Here is a 21501-nt window from a genome sequence, read left to right on the forward strand (position 1 = left end):
AGCGTCCCTGGAGAAAGGATTACCCCAGACCTCCAGTTCCAAGGAGTAGGACCCAGGCCTTACCCAGCTGTGCCCACAGTCCCCAGCGGCTGCTGCTCCAAAGGGAATGGAATTTGCTCTGACTTCTCTCTAGGGGGAACGCAGGCGCAGAAGGCCGGGGGCCTGGCAGGCTAACTCCCGCCCCAGCCCCCCAAAGTGCCCCAGGCCTTCTGGCTTCATTCCAGCCTAGCCCGAAGGGGACGACATCTGCTTCCAACAGCGGCCTCAGCTGCAGGGCAGGGAGGCAGGGGCGGAGAAGGGGGCTCCTTTGTGGAGCCCACTCCCAGGGGTTCGTGGGGATCAATCATCTGAAAGCTGGAGCGCCTTGTAATTTTATTCCCTGGGAGGAGGAGCATGAGAAGTCGTCCAGGGGGGTGGGGATGAGACGGAGAAGGGGGAGGGGGGGAGGGCGGCCAGGGGAGCTGTTCGGGGAGAGGAGGGACTTGGCTAGGTTTCTCAAGCCTTCTCCACTCTCCAAACTTTCACCAAACTCTTGGCCCCCGCCTCCCCGAAACCAAAACACAACAAGCTCTGGAGGAGCCGCGAGCAGCGCGGAGGGGCGGGCGGACTCACGGCGGCACGGAGCCTCAGGAGGCTGATGCAACTTTCCCTTTAAGAAAGCCACCTGGGCGCACCGCGGTGCGGACCCAGCGCGCCTGGGCCGGGGGCTGCAGCATGGTAAGGGGAGGGGCCGCCGTGGCCCGCGCCTCTGTCTGTCCTGCCGTCGGTCTGGGTGTTTGGTGGCTCCGCGGGGCTGAGCCCCAGGACCAGCGTGCGTGCGTGTGTGTGAATGTGTGTGTGTGTGTGTGTGTGATCGCGCATGCATGCAGGCATCTGTGGATAAGAGTGTGGGTACAAGCAGGGGGATGTCTGTCTCGCCGCAAAGGTCGGGGTAGGTGCGCGCGTTTGGGTGTCACTGCTGTCACCAAGGAACTGAAGCGGGCGGGAACTGCGTGGGGGTGGGGGGCCGCTCCCGGAGGGGGGGCGCTGCGTGCCGGCGCCGGCTCGGTCGGGGGCGGCGGGCTCACGGCTGTGCGGGTAGCGCCGGAACCAGAGCGTGTCACCGGCCGTCTGGGGCGCCAGTGGGTCTGCGCGCCAAGGGGCTGCGGGGACCAGGAGCCGGCGGGCAGTGTCTGCGCCCCGCGTGCGGGCTCCGGCTCCATCTCCTCGCCCTGCCGGCCGGCCTGGTGCCTATCTGGCCCCTCCAGCCGGCCTGCCTCCTATCTGCCCGCTCACCCGCCGGCCGGATGCGGGTTCCCGCGTGCCCGCCGATCTCGGGGAGCCGCGCCAGCGAGTCCCCGCGCCCTCGGACTCTCTTTGTCCGCGACTCCCGGCCACGGCTTTGGAAAGGGACTACGGCCGTGGAGTTCTTTGGGGTTTGCCACCCTGGCAAGACTCCGCGCCCTGCTCACCCCAACCTTCATTCCCGGTGCGCGCAGGGCTGGCCGGGGCGGCCGCAGGTGAGGGCAGGGGCCTACCAGCCCGGGGCGCCCACCCCCAGCCGGCGCCCCGCACCCCGCAGCCTCGGCCGGGCGGGAGAGGGCGGCGGGGCCGCGGCCGGACGGGAGGGGGCTTGCCCGGAGGGCCGGGAGGGGCCCGAGCTGGCCCGGGGGCGGGGCCATGGGGCGGGGCCCCGGGTGCCCCGGTACTTTTCCACGGCAGGGGCCGGGGGCGGGGCCGCCGCCTCCACGCCAGCTGAGAGGCCCACACGTGGCGGCTGATGTAACGCCGGCCCCCCTACACCTCGCACCGCGATTAAGGCGGACGCGCCCCGCTTCGAGGAATCGGGGCGCTCCGGGCGGTGCCGCAGCTCGGAGGGCGACCGCGCCCCTGCCTACCGGCCCGGGGCCTCCTCGCCGGCTGCCGGCAGCTTCCTAAAGGAGCCGCGCCCCCTTTCGGGCCTGCTCTCCGTAGGCCACGCCCCCTCTCTGGTCACCCTTAAAGGAGCCGCGTCCCCGGCTCTCTGACAGCTCCTCCACAAAGCCGGGTCTCTTTCTTTGCGGAAACAAACTTGATGCTGCGGCCCCTAGAAGATAAAGGGCTGGGGGCGAAGAGTGGAGGAGAGAAGGACCTGAGAGGTTAAAGACCTCCAAAGTGGGGGAGCCTCAGAAGGTTAGAGAGTAGTGGGTGAGGGGACTGGTTCTAGGAAGGGACTAATGGGCGACACTGAGCATGCCCAAGTGTTTCGAAGGACCACAGAGTAAACGCCCACTAAATCGGCCTACACTACGAGTGCGGCGGTGTCCGCTCCGTGCCCAGCCCTGGAGACAGAAGACTCACACCTCTGCCCTGGAAGATCTCTCCAGCTGGTGTGGGAGCCAGATTTGGACACAAGCAACCATGCCGCAACGCTATGTGTGAAGAGCATGTTAGTCAGATGTACACAGTGTGCTTTGGGGGTACAGTGGAAAGACTGACTGTAGCTGGGAGGAGGAAAGAAGGCTTCTTAAAGATAATGGCATTGAGACAGGTTTTGAAGATGGGTAGGATGTATATGTAGATGGAAATGGAGACGGGGATGCTCAAGGAAGAGGGAACCTCCTGAGCAAGGGAGGCAAGAACCCTCTGGGAATGCTGAACAGTCTCACATGGCCGCAGGTGGCTGCAGGTGGCCCACCTGGCCTCCACGCAAAACTAAGGGCCCTCCCCTGCTCCCACAGCCCCTCTGCCTGCTCCATCACAGTAAATAGGCATTATGCTTCCTCCTCTTTCTCCAAATCTGTTGCCACTTTGCCAAATTAACTCCCTCTGACCCTTAAACATCACCTCCTCAGGGAAGCCCTCTGTGACTCTCATGAAAGGACCTTTCTCCTTCACACCCTTTATCTTAGTCTTTAATTACATACATTAAAGTCACCAGTTTCACTCGTCCCTGTTCCTTGTCCTCACTCACTACACCCCTCCCTCCAAGCTATAAACTCCAGCCTGATGAGTTCCTGGTGCCCAGCACAGGCCTGGCACAGAGCAAGGCTGAAATAAATATTTGTGGAATAAATGAATTGAATTGTGGCCAGCCTTAAATGCCTGCTAAACAATTTAGGCCATATCCTGTTGCCGTGGAGAACTATTGGAGGAAATCAGGGCTTTAGGGCTTTGGGAAGATTAATGGATTGGAGGGGAGGAAATGGGGAGGACTTGCAGTGGAATCAAAAATTAAGCAGCAACTGCGGAGCTTACAAAGGAAGTATTATTAGCCCCATCTTCCAGATTGAGAAAACTGAGGCTCAGAGAGGTTAAGTAACTTGCCTGAAGTCACATACCTAGTGAGTGGCAGAGCTGGAATTCCAGCCCAGGCCTATCAGGTTCCAGAGCCCAAGCGCTTCATCACATGCCAAATGGACTCTGACCCACTGTGTGTCAATGCTGGCCCATACCCAGGCTAGGGGCAGGTCTGTGCCTGAGTAATGTGGGCTGCCAACACGTAGAAGAGGGCCTGGCATAGCATGGGGATTCAGTTGGTACTGTTTGAATGGATCGATGGGGCCATTTAAGAGAAATGGTAGAAGCAGGAGAAGCGGCAAAGCTTTACCTCTAACTTGTTCTGGGCACAGCCACCAAGTAGTCTTTCCCCATTCATCTGTTGGCACCCTGAGCACAAGGACTGTATTTGCAGTTGGTGCTCAGGGACGACCTGGGTGAGAACCCTGTAGCCTAACTGCCAGGGCAGCGTGTCCTCAGCTTACTCACTGGACCAGAAGGCATAGGAATTGGTCTTTTTTTTTTTTTTTTTTTGAGGAAGATTAGCCCTGAGCTAACATCTGCCGCCAATCCTCCTCTTTTTGCTGAGGAAGACTGGCCCTGAGCCAACATCCATGCCCATCTTCCCTACTTTATATGTGGGATGCCTGCCATAGCATGGCTTGGTAAGTGGTGCGTAGGTCCCCACCAGGGATCCGAACCGGAGAACCCCATGCCGCTGAAGTGGGAATGTGCAGACTTAACCACTGGGCTGGCCCCAGAAATTGGCTCTTAATAACGCCATCTGCTGTTATTGCTGTCATCATTGTCTTTATTTGTTGGCTGAAGAGAGACAGCTTTGGGGCAGTCATATCTAGAGTTTACAGGTTGGAGGAAGGGGGGCGGTGAGGGAGGAAAAATTTGGTCTTCTAAAGGAGCAGACCCTCTCCTCCTGACTGCCCCCAGCAGACCAAAGCCACGAGCAGGGACCGCTTTAGGAGGACACTCTGAGAGGCAGAAAGGCTGAGAGGCCAGCCTGGGTGACTGACAAAAGGAAATGGTTACAAGTCACATCCTTGCCTGGCCTTCCCTGGGGAGAAGACTGTGTGCCCGGAGACCCAGTGACCAGGGCAAAGGCCTGAGGAAGCCCCGAGCTGATTTGCACCGGCGAAGAGTTCCTTCCACATCTCTTCTAGCCTTCCAATGATACCCTGGGCCTCAGGTGGGAAAGGTGGCCCTTGACAGGTGGCTGTTGGTGAGGCAGAGTGGCACAGAACAGCCTTTGGAGTAGAGGCTGCTCCCTGGGAAGGTAGAGAAGGCACAGCCCAATCCTTTCTGGGACCAGGCCCCATGGAGACTGAACGTCCTTGTCCATCTGACCCATGGTTTTCCTCCCATGAGAGAATTCTTTGAGGCTCCCAGGAGACGTTGCTTCCTCTCCTGTGGTCTGTCAAAGACTGCCCCCTCTCCCGTCTGCATCTGACATTAAACCTGTGGATGCCAGCCTGGCCGTGTGGCCACTTCTTCAGTCTGACTGCAGCCCGCTTTAGCACACCAGCCCCACACTGCCTTTTGGGTGCTTCGTGCGAGATCTCGGCTGACCTGGACCCTCAGCCTTACCCATTTTCCTTCCATTCAATTCAACCAACACTTCCTGCAAGCTGAGTACTGTTCTAGGTGCTGTGCTTGGAGAGGTAACTGAACCACAGACCCCAGCCCTCAGGGAACTCACACTTGTGGTTGACAGACTCATAAACAAATAAATCTAACGTGAGTTGATAAGGACACTAGTAGAAGTCTGCAAAAATAGAAAGGAGGAAGCAATTTGTTCATTCCGGAAAAGGGTATGGAGAAGAGGCGGCGTTTAAGCCAGGTCCTGAAGGATTTGTAGAATTTCACCTGGTGAATAGGAAGGTGTGGCAGGCAGGGGACAGTCTGGCAAGGGCAGGGAGGCGTGCCTGCACACGGTGTGTTTGGCATGCCCAGAGCTTGTGGTCCAAGTTAGTAACCTAACCACAAGCCCAACTGCCCTGGAGCCCAAGCTTAGTGGCACCAGAATGAGGAAGGACTGTCCTGACCACCTGGCTGGGGTGAGGTTGGGGAGCGTGTGCTGATCCAGGCTGACTCACCTCAGGGGAAAGGTTGAAGCCATTCACACAGATGATGAAGAAATTGGACCCTGGCCCAGTTCTGTGTTCATTTTCTATCTTTTATAGAAATGGGCATCTGGAGAGTCAAAAATAGACCTTTGCCCATTGGGACAGGAAGCCAGGAGACCAAGGGAGCTAGGGAAAGGGTTGGGAGAAGAGGTAGGAAGGAGCTGGATCAAGGGTCATCTAAAAGGAAGCAAGATGGGAAAATGGCCTGCCAGCCGGTGGTTTGGGCCCTGCACTGCCTGTTTCTGGAGAGCCCTGAGGGCCGCCCACATCCTGCCCTGCCTTCCCAAGCCAGGTCCTCACCTCCCTCTCTGTTCTCTCCACAGCTCTTGAGGTCTGTGGTCTGAAAAGTGCTGGAAGCAGAGCCTGTGACTGTGGCCCGGGACTCCAGGGCCCCCAACCCACTGCCACCATGGTAGGAAAAGGTGCCAAAGGGATGCTGGTGAGTCTGGGGACCAGTCTTCAGGGAGGAATGGGGGTCATGAGCGCTGCCCCCTCTGGGGCCTTCTGCCAGCTGCTTGCCATGACAGGAGGGCGGAAGAGGCATCATGGGCACCAAGTCTGTCACTGCCAGGGCCTCTGAGTACTAGGGTTGTCCCAGGCCTGGGTGGGCAGCCCCTCACCCAGCAGGTTAGGTGATGCCGCGGCTCCATCACTGCATCTTCTGCCGCAGAGCCACCAAGGCATGCCAGGAGGCAGGAGGCTCACTCCCTATCTTCGTCACAAGAGAGACCCTGGACAGAAGGCTGCAGCTCGTCCTGCTGAGAGGACGGCAGGACGCCCGGGGCTGTCCCCCTGGGCACCCCCACCCCCATCCAGTGCTCGCCTGCCACAGGGAGTGTTCAGTGTGTGCTGATCAAGGCTCCTCAGACCCTCTCTGGTTTTTCTCCACTTCCACTCAGAAAAGTAACAGAGCATATTTCATTTGAATTCCTTCCTGAGGCCCCTCAGAAAGCTCCCTCTCCCCTTCCGCAAGCCCTGGCCCTGCCCTCTGCTGCCTCAGAGCCCAAGATGGGTGGTGGGAGGCACATGACAAGCAGAGGCCTGGTGAGGGCTCGAAGGAGGACGACTCGTTGATGGATGGAGCAGGTGGGCACTGAAGCGGGAACTAGAAAAGGGTTGCCAGATCCCACCCCAAGGGCAGTGGTTGTATTTCTTCTCGTGAGATCTTGCCTCAGGCACAAGCTGAACTGGGCAGCTGTGGGGGGGGGGGGGGCAGCAGTGACTGAGCAGAGCCCTTCCTCCCTTGGCTCCTCCCTTCCCCGCGTCAATTCCTCTGTTGCTTTTCTCATTGAGGGAAGGATTGATTGGCCTGGGGTCTCGGTTGAACCCTCCCCAAACTAGCTCTGTCTCTCACCAAAGGCTCATGGGACTCAAAGTATTTGGTCCACAGGAATGGTTTGCGGAGGGAGCTGGGCGGTTCTGCTCCAGCCTGAGGACCCCTATCCTGCCCACCTGAACAGGCAGCATCCATCCCCTCAGGCCTGCCCTGGTCAGCCCCTCCTAGTTGGAGTAAGTCCGAAGGAACCAAGCTTCTCAAAGTCTTCCTGAGCCAGCCTGAACTCTGGGTGTTCAGATTTGGGTAGAGATGGAGGTCTCATGACCTGAACACTGGCTAGGGGTGGATGCTGTGATAGAGTCAAAAATGGCCACGGCCTCCCCTTTCCCGCCAAGTTTTGGAATTCTGGGCCTGTCGTTGGAAGTGGGGTGTGGCTCTGCCCCTTCCAACATGGAGATTCTGAGCCTCCTGAAGCTTGGGAAGCCCTCAGAGTGCTCCTCTTTCTCTGGAGTGACCCTGGAAGGACTGGGGTAGGCAGGCCGGATAGATGAGGGAGCCACGTGGGCAGTGCAGGGAGCATGAATCACAACGTCCAAGAATGCTGCTGGAGCCCAGCTTCCCGGACCCTGGGCTCTGCCGGTCAGCTGGGCCAGCCCGTCTGTGGAAGGGAATGCTGCCTTGGGACGCCCGTTCCCAGCACCAGGATGTGCCTAAAGATAGCTGGGGCTTGCTTTCTTCCATGCCCTCTGCCCTTTGGCTTCTGCCTGCTGCTGCTGTGTTTGAGGCTCATAGCGTCTGTCCCCTGGGCACCCCCAGCCGTTGCTGGAGATTCTATTCCTGCCTCTTTCTCAGTTCTGCTGATGACCTTGACTACTCTATTCTCGGTCCCCAGTTTGGAAGCCGCCTCCATTCAGTGTTTGTCTCTGAGATGAAGCCTCTAAGGAGCACCATCTCTCCTAGCTGACCTAGGCAGCTGGCTAGCACTTGATTAGGTGCTTGTGTTCCCCTCTGGGCAAATAGCAGAGGATACTCCTCTCAGACCTGCCTCTTCTCTGGATGCCGCAGTGGGGCAGAACAGAGGGTGTTGAGGGCCATGCATGTAAGCCAGTGGCACTTGGACTGTCCCAGGTCTGTGGCTTCTGTTGCCGTTTGTGCCCTGATATGCAGGGAGTGGGCAGCTGGCCCCTGTGTGGGGTCCTCACTTCTGTCCCCCTTTGCTCCAGGTATGGGTGTGAGGACATGGGCCCCCTGGGGTCTCTTCAGTGTCAGTAGACACCCCATGTCATCCTTGGGGCTTCTGCTGGGCTCTTCATGTAGCAGGTGTCCCGTGGAGGAGCAAGCCACTTCCCAGCACGTGCCCAGGCCCACATGCCGGCTGCACGTGTCCCTCCCCCCACTCCCAGCCCAGATGGTCTCTGCCAGCCCAGCTCAGCTGCCTCCCTCACGCCTCAGCAGCTCTTAGGACAGGGCTGTGCGAGAACCCAGCTGGCCAGGGTGCCTCCAAGGCGAGGAGCAGCTGGGATGCTTGGGGGCACTGGGGGGTGGGTGGGGTGGTCCTTCCAGGGCAGGGAGTCAGAGGACAGGAGCCTAGGACAGGAGAGCCCCATGGGTCAGCTTTAACCCCACAGCCTCACACCAAGTTCACAAGCTGGCTCACTCAGTCCCCTCTCCTATGCCTACTCCCCACTCATATACCGTCTTGGGCAGCAGAGGCCTTGGTGAGCCTCACTGACCTCTCCTGTGTCTTTGAGCTCACTGGTTTCTTCTGCTACAGGAAAACCCCATGATGAATAAGAGCAGTCACCTGGGCTAGAGCCCTGAGTGCCAGAGCATCTAAATATCCCAGAAAGCTTTGCAAGCGCCAAAGGCCGCCTGGGGCTGCCCCACCCTGACCTGTTCTGTTTTGCTTTGACATGAGGGTTTGGACACCTCTTGTCTACAGCATCCATCACAGGGCCTGGCACACAGAGGGTGTTCACCCACCCCAAGTCCTGACATGTGGCAAGTGCTCAACTAGTATAGGCTTGGCACATATTGGGAGCTCACCAAGCACAGAGCTTGGCACACATTGGGCACTCCCTTGGGAGAGGGCCTGTCGCTTACTAGGCACTCACCTAGCACGAGTCCCAGCAGGTGGCAAGTACTCAGCTAGTACAGACTTGGCACACACATTGGGCACTCCCTTAGTACAGAACCTGTCAGAGTGGGCACTCCTCTAGCACAGTGCCAGGCGCACAGTGGGTGCTCACCCTCCTTGGGGCTGGGCATATATTGGGTCTTCATCTGGCACAGAATTTGGCATACATGGGACACTCACCCAACACACCACTGGGGCTCTCTTAACATAGAACTGGGCACACAGTGGGAGCTCTCCCAGCTTTGTACTTGGCACACAGTGGGCCCTCTCTCCACACAGGTCCTGGCACACAGTGGGTGTTCTCCTAGCGCAGACCTGGCACACTGTATATTCTTCTAGCATTAGATTTGGCACACAGTGGGCACTCTGCTAACAGGTCCTGGCACACAGTGGGTGCTTTTCAAATTCAGGTCCTGGCACACAGTGAGTGCTTTCCTAACAGAGTTTGACAAACCCTAGATATTCTCGCAGCTCAGGGACTGACACACAGTGGGCACGCTCCTTATATAAGGTCTAGAACAGAGGGTGTGCTCTCCTAGCCAGGACAGCCTGAGCAATGTCCTAGATGATCAACTAGATGATCCCAGATGATGTGCAACTACCCCTCCCCAGAGAAAGGGACAATATCTAGATCCAGAGGGAAAGGCCCAGCCTTCCTCGGGCTTCCTCTGTGGACCTAGAACCTTGCCCTCCCTTCCTCTTGGTCTCCTTCCCCTCCCCACCCTGCCTGGAGCCCACCCACTCAGTCCTGTGCCCTCGCCTCCCCTCACACAGCTTCCCAGCAGCCTTCCCCCCACCCCAGTCCCAGCTCAGCAGGACCTTCCCTCAGAGTCACAGGGCACAACAAAGCCCCTAGACTTCTTGCCCCTCTGGAAGCATGCCCACTCTTATTAAGAAAAGTCAGAGGGGGGGCTCAGGGAGTCGGCTCCCTAAGTGGGGCTGGAGCAGCTGGATCCCACTAATGAGGCCTCATTACGGCCAGGGCCCAGCTGGGCTTCTGCCGCCTCCTGTCCCCATGGCCAGAGCCAGAGAAAGCCGTCCAGCCAGGGCTGCCTGTTCTGGGCACCGAGCCCAGGCCAGGGCAGCCAGAGCCCAGAGCCCACCCTGGGTGGAAGCGAGCATTTGGGCATCATGGGTGACTGGGCCTTCCTGGAGCCAGTGGCCCAGCCAGGGCCTTGGCCCTCAGTCTGTGCCTGCAGGAAGTCAGTGGAGCATGTCTAGGGACCCGGCTATGGAGCCTGGCCCAGGGAGCAAGTGAATCAGTGGGGTCTGAAGCCATTTTTAGGAGACTTGCTTGAGCCAATGCCGGTCCCCATCTTTCCCCCAAAAATGGGAACAATAATGTACCTACCTCACAGGCTGTTGGGAGGACTAAATGAGTTAATATATATAACGTGTTTAGGACAGTGTCTGGCTAATAGTAAGCATGTGTATGTATTATCTATGACTATTATTACTAATACTCCCTAGATTCAATGATGGGTGGATATTATCCTCATTTTAGAGATGAAGAAACTGAGACCAGACCTGTTAAGTGACTTGCCTAAGGTTCTATATGGTGAGAAACTGGCAGAGCTGGGGTTTGAACCCAGGCCTGTCTGATTGTAAGAACTGTGCCCTTTTTAAAAAAAATGTCATCTCGCCATGTTCCCTTTAGGGTTACCATGCTCACCAAACTGATAGGAAAGCCGTCATTTACATCAGAATCCATGCGTGCTTCTATTTATTTGATGGATGTCTACAAGATCCTATGATGTACCAGGCACTCTGCTGACCTGTCAATTTCCAAAGAGAACCACCCTTCCCAGGACCAGAACACTCATGCCCACCTTCCTGGCCACTGGTTTGTGGTGTCTCAGCATCAGCTGGAGGCTGACCAGTGAGTGTGGCCTCAGAGGAGAGGGATTGGATGGGTCTGAGTGACAGCCCACCCCAGTCATGGTGACACACACTGGACCGTACCTGGGCCACGCAGCTCACACTCCCAGAGTGAACACCTCAGGTTCTGAGCAGCACGGTACAAATCCCCAAGGGTCCTTATTCTGCATCTCCCCTTTGACTGGACTCTGTGGTGACCACCTCTTGGCTAATGCCGTCTTTCTTCAGACAGGTGACAGCACAGTTCACTAGGCCAGAGCTTTCTTGCACAGTCAGTCGCGTTCTCCTATGAGGACACCCCATCATCTTGGCTGGTTAGGGGTTCCCAGCTCCGGTGCAGAGACAGCTTCAGGGCCCATCATCCACCAACTACAACACCCTAAGAAGTCTGAGATGCTTTGGTAGTGCCCTGTGGGCTGCGCCCTGCCCTCTTCCTGCCCCTTCATCATCTCTAGAGCACAATGGCACCCAACTACCCTACCAGGAGCCCACCGAGAGCCAGGCCTAGGAGGTCAGAAGCATCTGGGCCCTGACACCCAGCTCTGGGAGGGGAGCCGCCGTCTCACTCTCTCCCGTGCTCACTCTGCCTCACTCTGTAGTTGTGAGTGTGTGTGTGTTTTTTGTTCCAATAACTTGCTGGGAACAAGGGAAAAACACAACAAACCCCACGCCTCGCTCTAGCTCTGGAGCACCCGCGCTGGGCTGCATGGGGACTGGCCGGAGGGGGAGGGCCAGGGGAGGGGTAGGCAGAGCTTCGGGAGGAGATGAGGTGAAAGTAATTGACGCTGCCCAGCCGGCAGTGGGAGAGGCAGGGGATGCGTCAGTGTCGCCTGGAGCTGGCAGAGGTGTGAATGAGCGGCAGAGACACGCGCGGTCTGCTCCGAGTGCTCACCCCGGGATGGCTGCGGCTCATGGACCTGTGGCCCCCTCCTCCCCAGAACAGGTCAGTCACCTTCCAGAAGGCCAAGCTCCCTCCCTGGTGCCAGGCAGGCTGGGAGGCTGGGCTGGGGGTAGGGAGAGGGGCTGAGTGGTCTGTGCCAGGGAGGGGTAGGCACAGCCAGTGAGTGAGACAGACACCAGCAAAAGTGACCCAGAAAGTTGCAACTGTGCAAAGGAGTGCAGGAAGAGTTAGCTGTGTGGTGGGGGTGTGGGGGAGGAGAGTGGGGGTGTGGGAGCTCCCCCAGCCCAAGGACCTGCTGAGAATCTGCTCTGTGTATCAAAGCTGCATTGTCCTAGCTCCCGGGGAGACGGGCCGGAGGTGCCCAGGAATTGTACTAATCAATACAGCCCCATTGTCTGTGCCACTGCAGTTACTCCTATGGGAAGAGTGGGTGAGGGGGCAGGGGGACATGGTACATGGACTCAGTGGTGAGGGTGGGGGAAGAGGATGGCATAGAGTCTCAGCTGGGAGGAGAAAGACCCCACGGAACATTCGCCAGTGTCCAGGGCAAGTGCCCGGGTGGGGTGGATGCCCGTGTGCCCTCGTCCCTGGAAGGTGGGGATGGGTAAGGATGTCAGGCACAGTGGGGCTGATGGCAGCCAGGGTGAGGGGACCAGGAAAGCCACCCTCCTCCCCTGTAGGGCATCCTGACTTGACCTTCCGAAGGCAAGAGAAGGAATGTCCTCTGGGGAGACATGGGTTGGTTTGGGGAGAAGCATTATGCAGGGCTGCCCTCAAACCTCAGGACTGCCAGGGTCAAAAACCAAAGCCACTTCCCAGAGTGCCAGCCTGCTGCCAGACGACTTGGGTAGAGACTGCCCACAGCTGCCACAGCACAGGGCACAACTGCTGGCCTTCTCCAGGGCAGAAGCGGTGTCCACCCAGTGTTCCCCATCATTGCTCCCCAGGGCCCGGAGCAGAGCCTGGCATGCCTCAGGGGTGCGTCTTCTGTCTGCTGTCCACAATATTGGTGGCCACTCTCTGCCGATCAGGGCTCTGCAAGGAAATAGCACAGGACATGTCCTTGCCTTTCTCACCTGCTATGTGAGGGCCTGGACTCCTGAGAGGTGTCCAGAGGTTCCTCTGAGGTTTTCCTTGATGCAGGAAGCACAAATAGCCCCTGTGCACTGCTCTGGCTTGGGGCAGATTTTCCCATGGTCCTGCTTCTCTCGCGCTGGTCCCTGATTCTTTCCCCTGTCTGGATAAGGGAGGCCAGGTGAAGAACAGAAGGCTCTGTCATTGCAGGGCAGGTGCTACCTCAGGGTCAGCCTGGCTCCTGGACTGATGGGAGAGAACTTGGGGGAACAAGAACCGAGGGGTGTGAGGAGATCGTGGGGTCTTCTGAGGCAGCCACAATTTACTGTAATGGCTGTTCTGTCTGAATTCCCCACTGGGGCTCCGAGAAAGTCGCCAGTGATCTGGATTTGGCTCAAGGTCAGTCTGGGATGTGGGGTCTTGCCCGTTCTCCTCCATAAAGTTTGTCTTGGATGAGACTTCATCCCATGAGCAAACCCTGGGGCTGTACAGTCCCAAACAAGAAGCCTGCTGGATCCCAGCGGGGCCCGCCCACCAGGGCAGCTCCAGGATTCCTCAGTGTCCAGCGAGAGCAGGAGGAGGGAGCTCACAATTCACAAAAATATCCAGTGGACACTGATCCGGGAGGGCGGGAGTCAGGAGCCAGAGCAGGGTAGAAATCTGGGCTTTCTCTGAGTTCATGTATGAAGCAACAAGAGGGCCCTCCTATGGTGGTGGGGTTCCCTCTGGGAGCGGGCCTTGTCGTTTCTTTACACTTTGCTGTAGTTTGAAATTTTTTTGTGATAAGCTTATAATGCTTTTATAATCAGAAAGAAAGCAATAATAACATTTTTTTTAAGTAGTCTGGAAAGCTAGTGGGAACTAATGGCAAATACAGGAGAGAGTCAGGAATAGCAAAATCCGGGCAAGGAAGACCTGCCGAATATTAGCAGATCCACTGAGGTTGTCTAGTCTGTTCATCTGCTAGAGCCGTGGAGGTTGTCTGGTCCATCTGTCTGTTAGTTCTGCTGAGGTGATCGAGTCTGCCCCCTGATGTCATATATGAGGATGCTGAGATGCCCAGAAGTGACTTGTCCGCTTGGGGGAGCAGACTCTAGAACACCAGGGTCCTAACCCCCGGTGCCATGTCCTACCCTGCCAAGCCCAGGGCACAATGGGAGATCCAGATTCTGCCCTCAGAGCTGAACAGCCTTAATTCCAGAAGCTCATCCAGAGCAGTGAATAAGCTGGGCAGAGGGCTCTGTAAAGGACTTATGTAAGTGATGCCTCAGTGTGGCTCAGCTAAGCAGGGATGGGAGTTGAGGGTTCTTAACCCAAGACAGGTCATAGGTCCTTGTGCAGGGATGGACACTGCTGCCTCAAGGCTGCTTCTGCGGGTAAGAGGCGTCTGAGGACTTATGTGTGTGTGTGTGCCTATGTGTGGCGGGCGTTATGGAGGATGACCAGCCAGCTCACCCCACTCACTGGTGGAAGGAGAACCCCAAAGCTGCATTCTGCCTGGCCTTTGGGAGCTTGGGCACAGGGTGGGGCAGTCCCCATTCTGGAAACCACCCACCAGGCCCATGTGGTAAGGATGGGGGCTATCCAGGGAGCTGGGGAGGAGGGGCCAACCCAGAGGGGCACCAGGTCACTATGGCTTAATTCACCACCGAGGTATGAGCAAGGGAGGGAGAGCAGCGAGGGGCAGACAGTTGGAGATGGGTGATGGGCAGAAGCCTGGAGCCGGGCCAGTCGGCAGTTAGGCAGACGGGCCACCAGTCTGGGTCAAACCGTGAGCACAAAGGGCTTCTTTCGTGGGCACCTCAGAGCTAACGACCACTGCGGGGGCAGTTAATATCAGTGACACAGCTGTCCACTCAGCAGACCAGGAAAATGAGAGGCTTAGAGTAGGGAAGAATATGCAAGTCTCAAAAAACTACACGTCACTCACAAATGTTCCTCAGCCCTGCGCCTGGCTGCCCAGGCATGGAGTGGAGGGGTGTCCCCAGAGGAGGGCTGGGGAAGGAAGGGAACCGGAGCCCCCTCTCCTCCCACAGAGCATTTTGGAGATGCTTCCCTGCAGTGTCCTGGAGAAAGGTAGGCTTGCTCTGTCTTCCACTGAGAAGTGAGCGCTCACTAGCCAAGCCTCCTGAATGTGGCTCATGTTGGAATTGAAGTCAGAGGCCAACCATAAGCGAGGCTTCCACGGCAGCATCCCACCCACAGCCCCGCAGTCAGGGCACCACAGTGCTGAGCTTCAGGGCTGGGGAGCTGAAGATGGATGCTGCTTCACCTGGAAGCTTCCCGCACACCTTGCAGAGCGCCAGTTCACTGACTTCCAGCTCCTTCTGCACAGCAGACCCTTAGCGTTGTCAGTAACTTCCTGCCCGAGTCCAATCCCCAACTTTCAGTTCCAGGCCCCTGTCCTGGGGACTCTGGCCTCCAGTGTTGCAGCCAGCACCGCTGAAAAAGTGAGCCCAGGCTCAGTGTGTGCCGCTCATTAACAGAGCGGCGGCTGGCTCTTGAGGGCTCAGTCAAGCGGCTGCCTGGGGCACGTGGCTGGGGGCATCGCCACCCTCCCTGTCCCCCTCCATGCCAGAGAAGGAACAGACCTCGGAGTCTGGTCCTGCTGACTTGGTTGGGGGCCTGGGGCCAGGGGAGAGGACTCAAACTTCAAGCCTTGGGGACCTCAGTGTCTGCAAGGAGCCTTGCCCTTGCCCTTGCCCTGCCCATGAGGCCATCCCGGACCCTCAGTTGTCCCTTTTACAGCTGTAACCGCTGCTCTGACCCCACCCACATACCCTGCAGCTGCCACAATCTCCCATTGTGCCCCTAAGTAAACAAGCCTTGTACAGAATAGAACTGTCATTGTAGGGTCAACATATAGGAGCCCTATTTGGCTGGGGTTTGTTTGAGAAAGGATAAACCACGCCAAGCAGGACTCACACTAAAATAAATGCCCTCCTGACCCTGCGGGATCGCTAGGCCTGTCCCGAAGAAGGCCAGACGAGGTGGTGACAGGCTGAGGCCGGGTTCTGTAGTGGCCTGTCACCAAGGGCACACTTGGGCTGTGAGCCACCCTCTCCCAGAGCCAAGCCGGCCTTCAAGCCCCTTGGTCAGGGAGGCCTTCCCTGACCTCACCCTGCCCCCACCGCCACCCCCTGTCCTCCTACCATACTCTTTTGACTTGAGAAATTCCCCTTTGTGGTCACTTTGAAGTTGCATATAAAAATTATATGTTTATTTATTTCATTGATGGCTTGCTCCCCCACCAGACTTCCAGCTCTGAGTGGGTAGGGGTGGCTGTTTTGTTCACTGCTGAATTCCCAGTGCCCAGGGAGGGCCTGGAACACAGTGGATGTTAGTCAATCTCTGTGGTTGTGTGAATGAATGAATGAACGAATGAATGTACGCAGGCGCTCCCAGGGCCAGTTTGCTTTGGGTGCTCCTTGAAGGGGTCTCCACGGTTCCTGGTGCTGTGTCCCCAAACCTCCCAGGAGGGTGTGAGGGTCAATGCGTCCCCCTGGGGGCAGTGCTGGATTCAGTGTGCAAGATGGTCACTCCACCAGGGTGTCTGCTGTAGTGCCCCACAGCGTGTGAGCCCAGAGAGCCAAAATGTGCCCGCCGCTGGGGCATGGGGCGCACCACTAGGGCCTCCACTGGGCACTGGGGCCCACTGTGTCTGCGTGCAGAATGGGCCTTTCTGGCAGGCGCGGTCCTGCTGAGGCCCTTCCTGCCCTCTGCGCTGCCGGTCAGTGTCGGCTCCGACAGCATTTCAAAGCGCCAGGGTTCTTTGTTTACTGGCCAGCATGACTGTTGTCCTTGACTATGTCTCTTTCAAGCTGAGGGTCAATGTCACTGCAGCGACATCCCTCAGAGGCCATCCTGCTCTGCCTCTGATTCTGGGTGTCCTCCAGGGACTCCTGTCCGTTTCTCTCGGGAGAACAGCCCATCTTTGGGAGGCTGTGTCTGTCACTCAAGGACTCTGCCTGTGCTTCTCTGTTGGTGACTCTCCAGGTCCCTATGACTCTTAGTGAGACCCCTCTGACCCCTCAGGCTCTGGCTCAGGGTGGCTTGATCTCCTGCGCACACTGAGAGAGGCTGAGCGGGGCGCCTTCACACTTATAAAGGCACCGGCTGAGCCAGTTCCAACTGTGGGGTTGGGGTTCCAAAGGGACTGCCCTCGGTGGGGCCACAGGCCACCCACCCAGCCCTGCAGCTCCCCCAGGCAGGCCTGGCACCCTTCCCCTGGTGCCCCCATCAGCCCCTGCTGACCAGTCCTGTCCTCAGCAGCCCACCCCCTCTCAGCTCAGAGACCCTCTTCCGGAGTCCCTCTCTCTGTGTCCCCTGGCAGAGTCTGTCCTCCAGGTCTGGCATGGTGCCTACAACTCTGGTCTCCTTCCTCAACTCATGGCCAGCACCACCCAGCCCAGGTCAGCTTGCCCAGGGCCCCCTCCCCAGCCATGAGCAATATAGATGGCTCCCCGGGCCCGCCCATCCTGACTCCCAGAATGCCCTCCCCAGGTCTAGCCCAGCTCAGTTGCTCCCCATTCCCCTACCCCCCAGCCCTGCCCACCCTGTGCCCCCAGGAAGAAGCCCCAGGGTCCAGCATCCCCTCCCCCGCAGCCGCCTGCCGTGGGCAGCGTGCTCAGCCTGGCGATGTGGTGGCGGCGGGTGGGGGGTGCTGTCTGGACACAGGCCCCTTTGTGCCCAACCCGACTTGGCTGCTTGGTATGAGGCTCAGCTGCTCCCAGATCCTCACCCAGAGGGGAGAGGGGAGGTTTTAGAGGGGCTGGGCTGGGGGCCCTCAACTCCAGCTCCCTCTCAGTGTCCCACCTCTCAGATGTTGGCAGCAGCTCCTCAGGTGGGCTGGTGCCCTGGGCACAGGGGGCTGGGAGGCTGTGGACGGAGGCCCCACCTGGCACCCACTGGCCACTGCTCCTGCCTTCTCCCCTCCTCTATCAGGCCTGCCTGCAGCTCTTGCCAGCAGAGGGGAAGCCCAGGGGGAGGTGAGGGCTTGGGGGGTCCATGGTGTCCCCACTGGGGGAGGCCCAGAGGGTCAGGCTTGGGAGTGCAAATGCCTTGCTGATGGTAGCTTCTCTCCTGTCCCCACAGAATGGTGCTGTGCCCAGCGAGGCCACCAAGAAGGACCAGAACCTCAAACGGGGCAACTGGGGCAACCAGATCGAGTTTGTACTGACGAGCGTGGGCTATGCCGTGGGCCTGGGCAATGTCTGGCGCTTCCCATACCTCTGCTATCGCAACGGGGGAGGTACCCAGGGGGCACAGGGCAGGGGCCACCCACTGGGATAGAGCCCACTCACCAGAGCCCAGGCAACGCCTCCCTGGCACAGACCCCACTCCAGACAGGCTGGCCTCTGGCCCTGATCTCCTTTGCCCCCATCCCTGGCTTAGGCACCCTTTACCTGAGGCACAGGCCACCCCTGACCCTGGCAGCCTGCTCTCTTGAGGTGAGGAGAGGTAGCAAAAAGCACCGTAATCTCCAGGGTCCCCTGTCTTATGCCCCTTGTGTTTCAGCAGTCCCCTGAATGGTTCAGAGACATCTGAGTGTCCCAGTGACTTGTTTCTGAAATTGCTTCGTTAAGCCATCAAATCCCACCCGAACGTGGTGGCTCTGGGGCCTGGGTTCTGCCCAGAGCAGACTTCCTGGGAGCCTCTGTCCAGGTCAAAGACAGGCTGTGGGTAGTGTGCCTCAGACCCAGGCCCCTGCTCAATGCGTGCCACACCCTCATCGGGTCCTAGCCAAGCACAAACATTTTGCTGTTGGGTTCTGAGCAGGAAGAGGGTGGGGTCTCCCAAGCCCGCCCTGAGCCAGCCCTCTCCCTGCCTGCCAGGCGCCTTCATGTTCCCCTACTTCATCATGCTGATCTTCTGCGGGATCCCTCTCTTCTTCATGGAGCTCTCCTTCGGCCAGTTTGCAAGTCAGGGCTGCCTGGGGGTCTGGAGGATCAGCCCCATGTTCAAAGGTGAGGGCTGGGTGGGGTACACATACACGCACGGGCCTCTGGGGGCCGTGCCAACTCACCCATCTGTACAAACACTGCCAACTCCTATGGAGCCTGGAGCTGACCCCAAACCCCCCATCAATGGCCAAGGCCATGGACGCATGCTGGGATTCATGTTTACTTGGTCTCCACCCTCCCCGCCTACCACGTGTATACACAAAATCCTTTTGCCCCCCAGCTTGCCCCTGCCAAGGCCTTGACCTATCCGTTCTGTGGCCCTCCATGAAAGCCTGCCCCTTGGGCCCTTTGAAATTAGCCTTGCCTCCTCAGCTAGATGTGTGAGGCTGCTCCCCACCCACCTCCCCCAGGCGTGGGCTATGGCATGATGGTGGTGTCTACGTACATCGGCATCTACTACAATGTGGTCATCTGCATCGCCTTCTACTACTTCTTCTCGTCCATGACGCACGTGCTGCCCTGGGCCTACTGCAATAACCCCTGGAACACGCCCGACTGCACCGGCGTGCTGGACGCCTCCAACCTCACCAACGGCTCCCGGCCAGCCACCCTGCCCAGCAACCTCTCCCACCTGCTCAACCACAGCCTCCAGAGGACCAGCCCCAGCGAGGAGTACTGGAGGTGAGCCCCCATGGGACCTGGACTGAGGGGGGGACACCTGTGCCAACCCTCAGCCCTCCCTCTCACCATCAGGCAACCATCTGCAGACTGGGTAGGGTGCTGGGCACTGAGCGGGGCAGAGATGCATGAAGAAGTATAAGGAGTCCACAGGCAGGTCCAGGAGAAGAGGCTGACACACCAAGAGCGATGGAAGGTTGGATGTGGAGTTGGGGAGTCTTTATAAAGTAGCTGTGAGGGAGGGCTCCTGCAGCAGGGCAGCTCTGCAGAGGAGAGTCAGGGAAAGGGGGATGGCTTCCTGGTGAGAAGAACAGCATGAGCAAAGGCCCTGGGTCCCACATGAGCAGGGGCTGGTCCTGAGACTGAGGGGAACGTGTTCTGATGAGAGTAACGGGTATGTGGGGAACTCACGGGCCCTGAGGTAGCCTAGGAGAGGGCACCAGCCTTGTTGGAGAACTTATAAGAATTAATCTTAGACTTAACGCTGCAAGACAAAAGGAGCCATGGAAGTTTCCTGAGCCCAGGGCTGTCACCATGAAGCGGTGCTTAGGACAGCCTGGCACCACTGTGCTCTGTGGTGACAGAGACCAAAATCCCAGGACTGGCTAAAGGGAAGCTGCTGCTGGTGTTCTGGAACACCTGGTCCCAACTAGATGGGTGTGAGGGCATGGCAGGACATCCTGGAGGAAACGCCCCATGTCCTGTTGGGGAACCCCTGGGAAGAGGGCTTTGAGGGCCAGTGGGTAGGGCTTGTTCGTTCATTCCACAAACATTTATGGCATCTGTGCTGCCAGGCCCCGTGTGCCCATGGGGTATGAATAGCCCAGAGCCCCTGCCCTGAGGAGTTCGCAGTCCGGTGGGGAGACAGCTAATCATATGAGGGGCAGGTGCCTCCATGCAAGTATGTGCAGGCCTGTGGTGGAGGCACAAAGCGGGTGGTGGCAGTTCTAAGGGGATGAGGACGAAAGGAGGTGGTCAAGAAGGCTTCCTAGAGGAGGGAGAGAAGGAGGAAGTGATTGGGAGAGAGGTGAGCAGGTGAACCAAGGTGAGGAGGTGGCAAACCAGAGCTAGGGTTGGGGCAGGTGGGACTCTGAATATTAAAAGAGAAGGGCATCAGAAGGCACAGGGCTTCCCAGGCCAGGCTAAGGGACTGAGGCTTTCTCCACCACGTGATGGAGAGTCACAGGTGAAATGGCCACGGCCCCAGGGAGGCTTGAAGTCTTAGCAGGTTGATATCCTCTAAGCCCGGTCCCAGTGCTCAGACCCTGCAGGGCCCAGCTTCCGTGCTGGGCTATAGACATTCAAAGATGGCTAAGCCATGGTCTCCACCCGCGGGGGCTCACAGTGTAGACAACACAGCTGCTGCCTCCCAGCGAGGGGTGGGCAGTTCCCTCTGGGCAGATTCAGTCATTCGGTCACTGGACAGGTCATTCTTGAGCACCAACTAGGTACCAGGCCCTGTACTCAGTGGGGAGACAGAGTGGGGAGTGAGACACACAAAGACACCGTCCTCATGGAGCTCACAGCTGATGGAAGAACTAAAGAAAATCACTGCCCAGCTGGGTATCCCCGGGGGGTGCTCCAGAGGCACACCCCGCCCTCCCTGCTCCCCCACCCCCACCCCACCCCCCCCCCCGGCTGTCTGCCAAGGATTCCCAGGGCAGGGGGCCACCCCAGGCAAAGCTCTGGAGATTTCATCCAGTGCAATCAGAGGGGCATGGCCCTCAAAGAAAACTAGTCATGGGTGGGGGGCCCACTGGGTGGCCAGTTGAATTCTACTGCTCAGCAGGAGCTGGCGCCAGGCCTGCCTAACTAGCCACTGTCTCAGGCATGACAGCTTCCCACAGGATGGCTCCCTGCTGCCCCCTCCTGGAGAGCCTGGGCAAATGACCCTTGAGAGGCCTGCCCAGGCGGGCCTCAGCAAGAAAGTGAGAAGAGCAAGCAGTCCCATTTCTTGGGCACGGACTATGTGCCAGGCATATTATCTCGTCTAATATTATCCCTATTTTTCAGATTCAGAGACTGACCTTCAGAGGTTAAGGACCTAGGCAGGAATGCTGTGTCAGGATGTGTGTGCTCCACTGTGCCTGGTACCTGGTGTGAATGAGGCCGATGATCCTCTGCAGGTGTTCCTGGGCCACACGCTCCAGTGCCCCTTTGGAAAGCTGCATGATCTCATTTGAGCCCCACAACAGCCCTGTTAGGTAGCTCGTGCAGGTATTACGAAATATTCCCATTTTACAAATGAGGAACGCAAGTCAAAAGCAAGATTTAAGCAA

At 58.2% G+C, this 21501-nt stretch overlaps 1 protein-coding gene across 9 annotated transcripts in view; it reads left to right on the forward strand.

Annotated features, from left to right (window-relative positions):
- Positions 1-429: 429 nt before the first annotated feature.
- Positions 430-21501, forward strand: part of SLC6A9 (solute carrier family 6 member 9) — a 31390-nt gene continuing 10318 nt past the window's right edge. The window contains exons 1-5 of one of the 9 annotated variants that reach the window (XM_014867479.3): positions 430-717; positions 5699-5814; positions 17736-17809; positions 18476-18607; positions 18955-19225. In XM_014867479.3, coding sequence (XP_014722965.3) covers positions 17737-17809; positions 18476-18607; positions 18955-19225 — 476 coding nt within the window. In that variant the 5' untranslated portion in view covers positions 430-717; positions 5699-5814; position 17736. The other 8 variants (XM_044770616.2, XM_070510091.1, XM_070510095.1 and 5 more) reach the window with 8 other exon arrangements.

This window comes from Equus asinus, chromosome 5 (genome assembly GCF_041296235.1).
Source record: "Equus asinus isolate D_3611 breed Donkey chromosome 5, EquAss-T2T_v2, whole genome shotgun sequence".
In the NCBI taxonomy this organism is placed as follows: domain Eukaryota; kingdom Metazoa; phylum Chordata; class Mammalia; order Perissodactyla; family Equidae; genus Equus; species Equus asinus.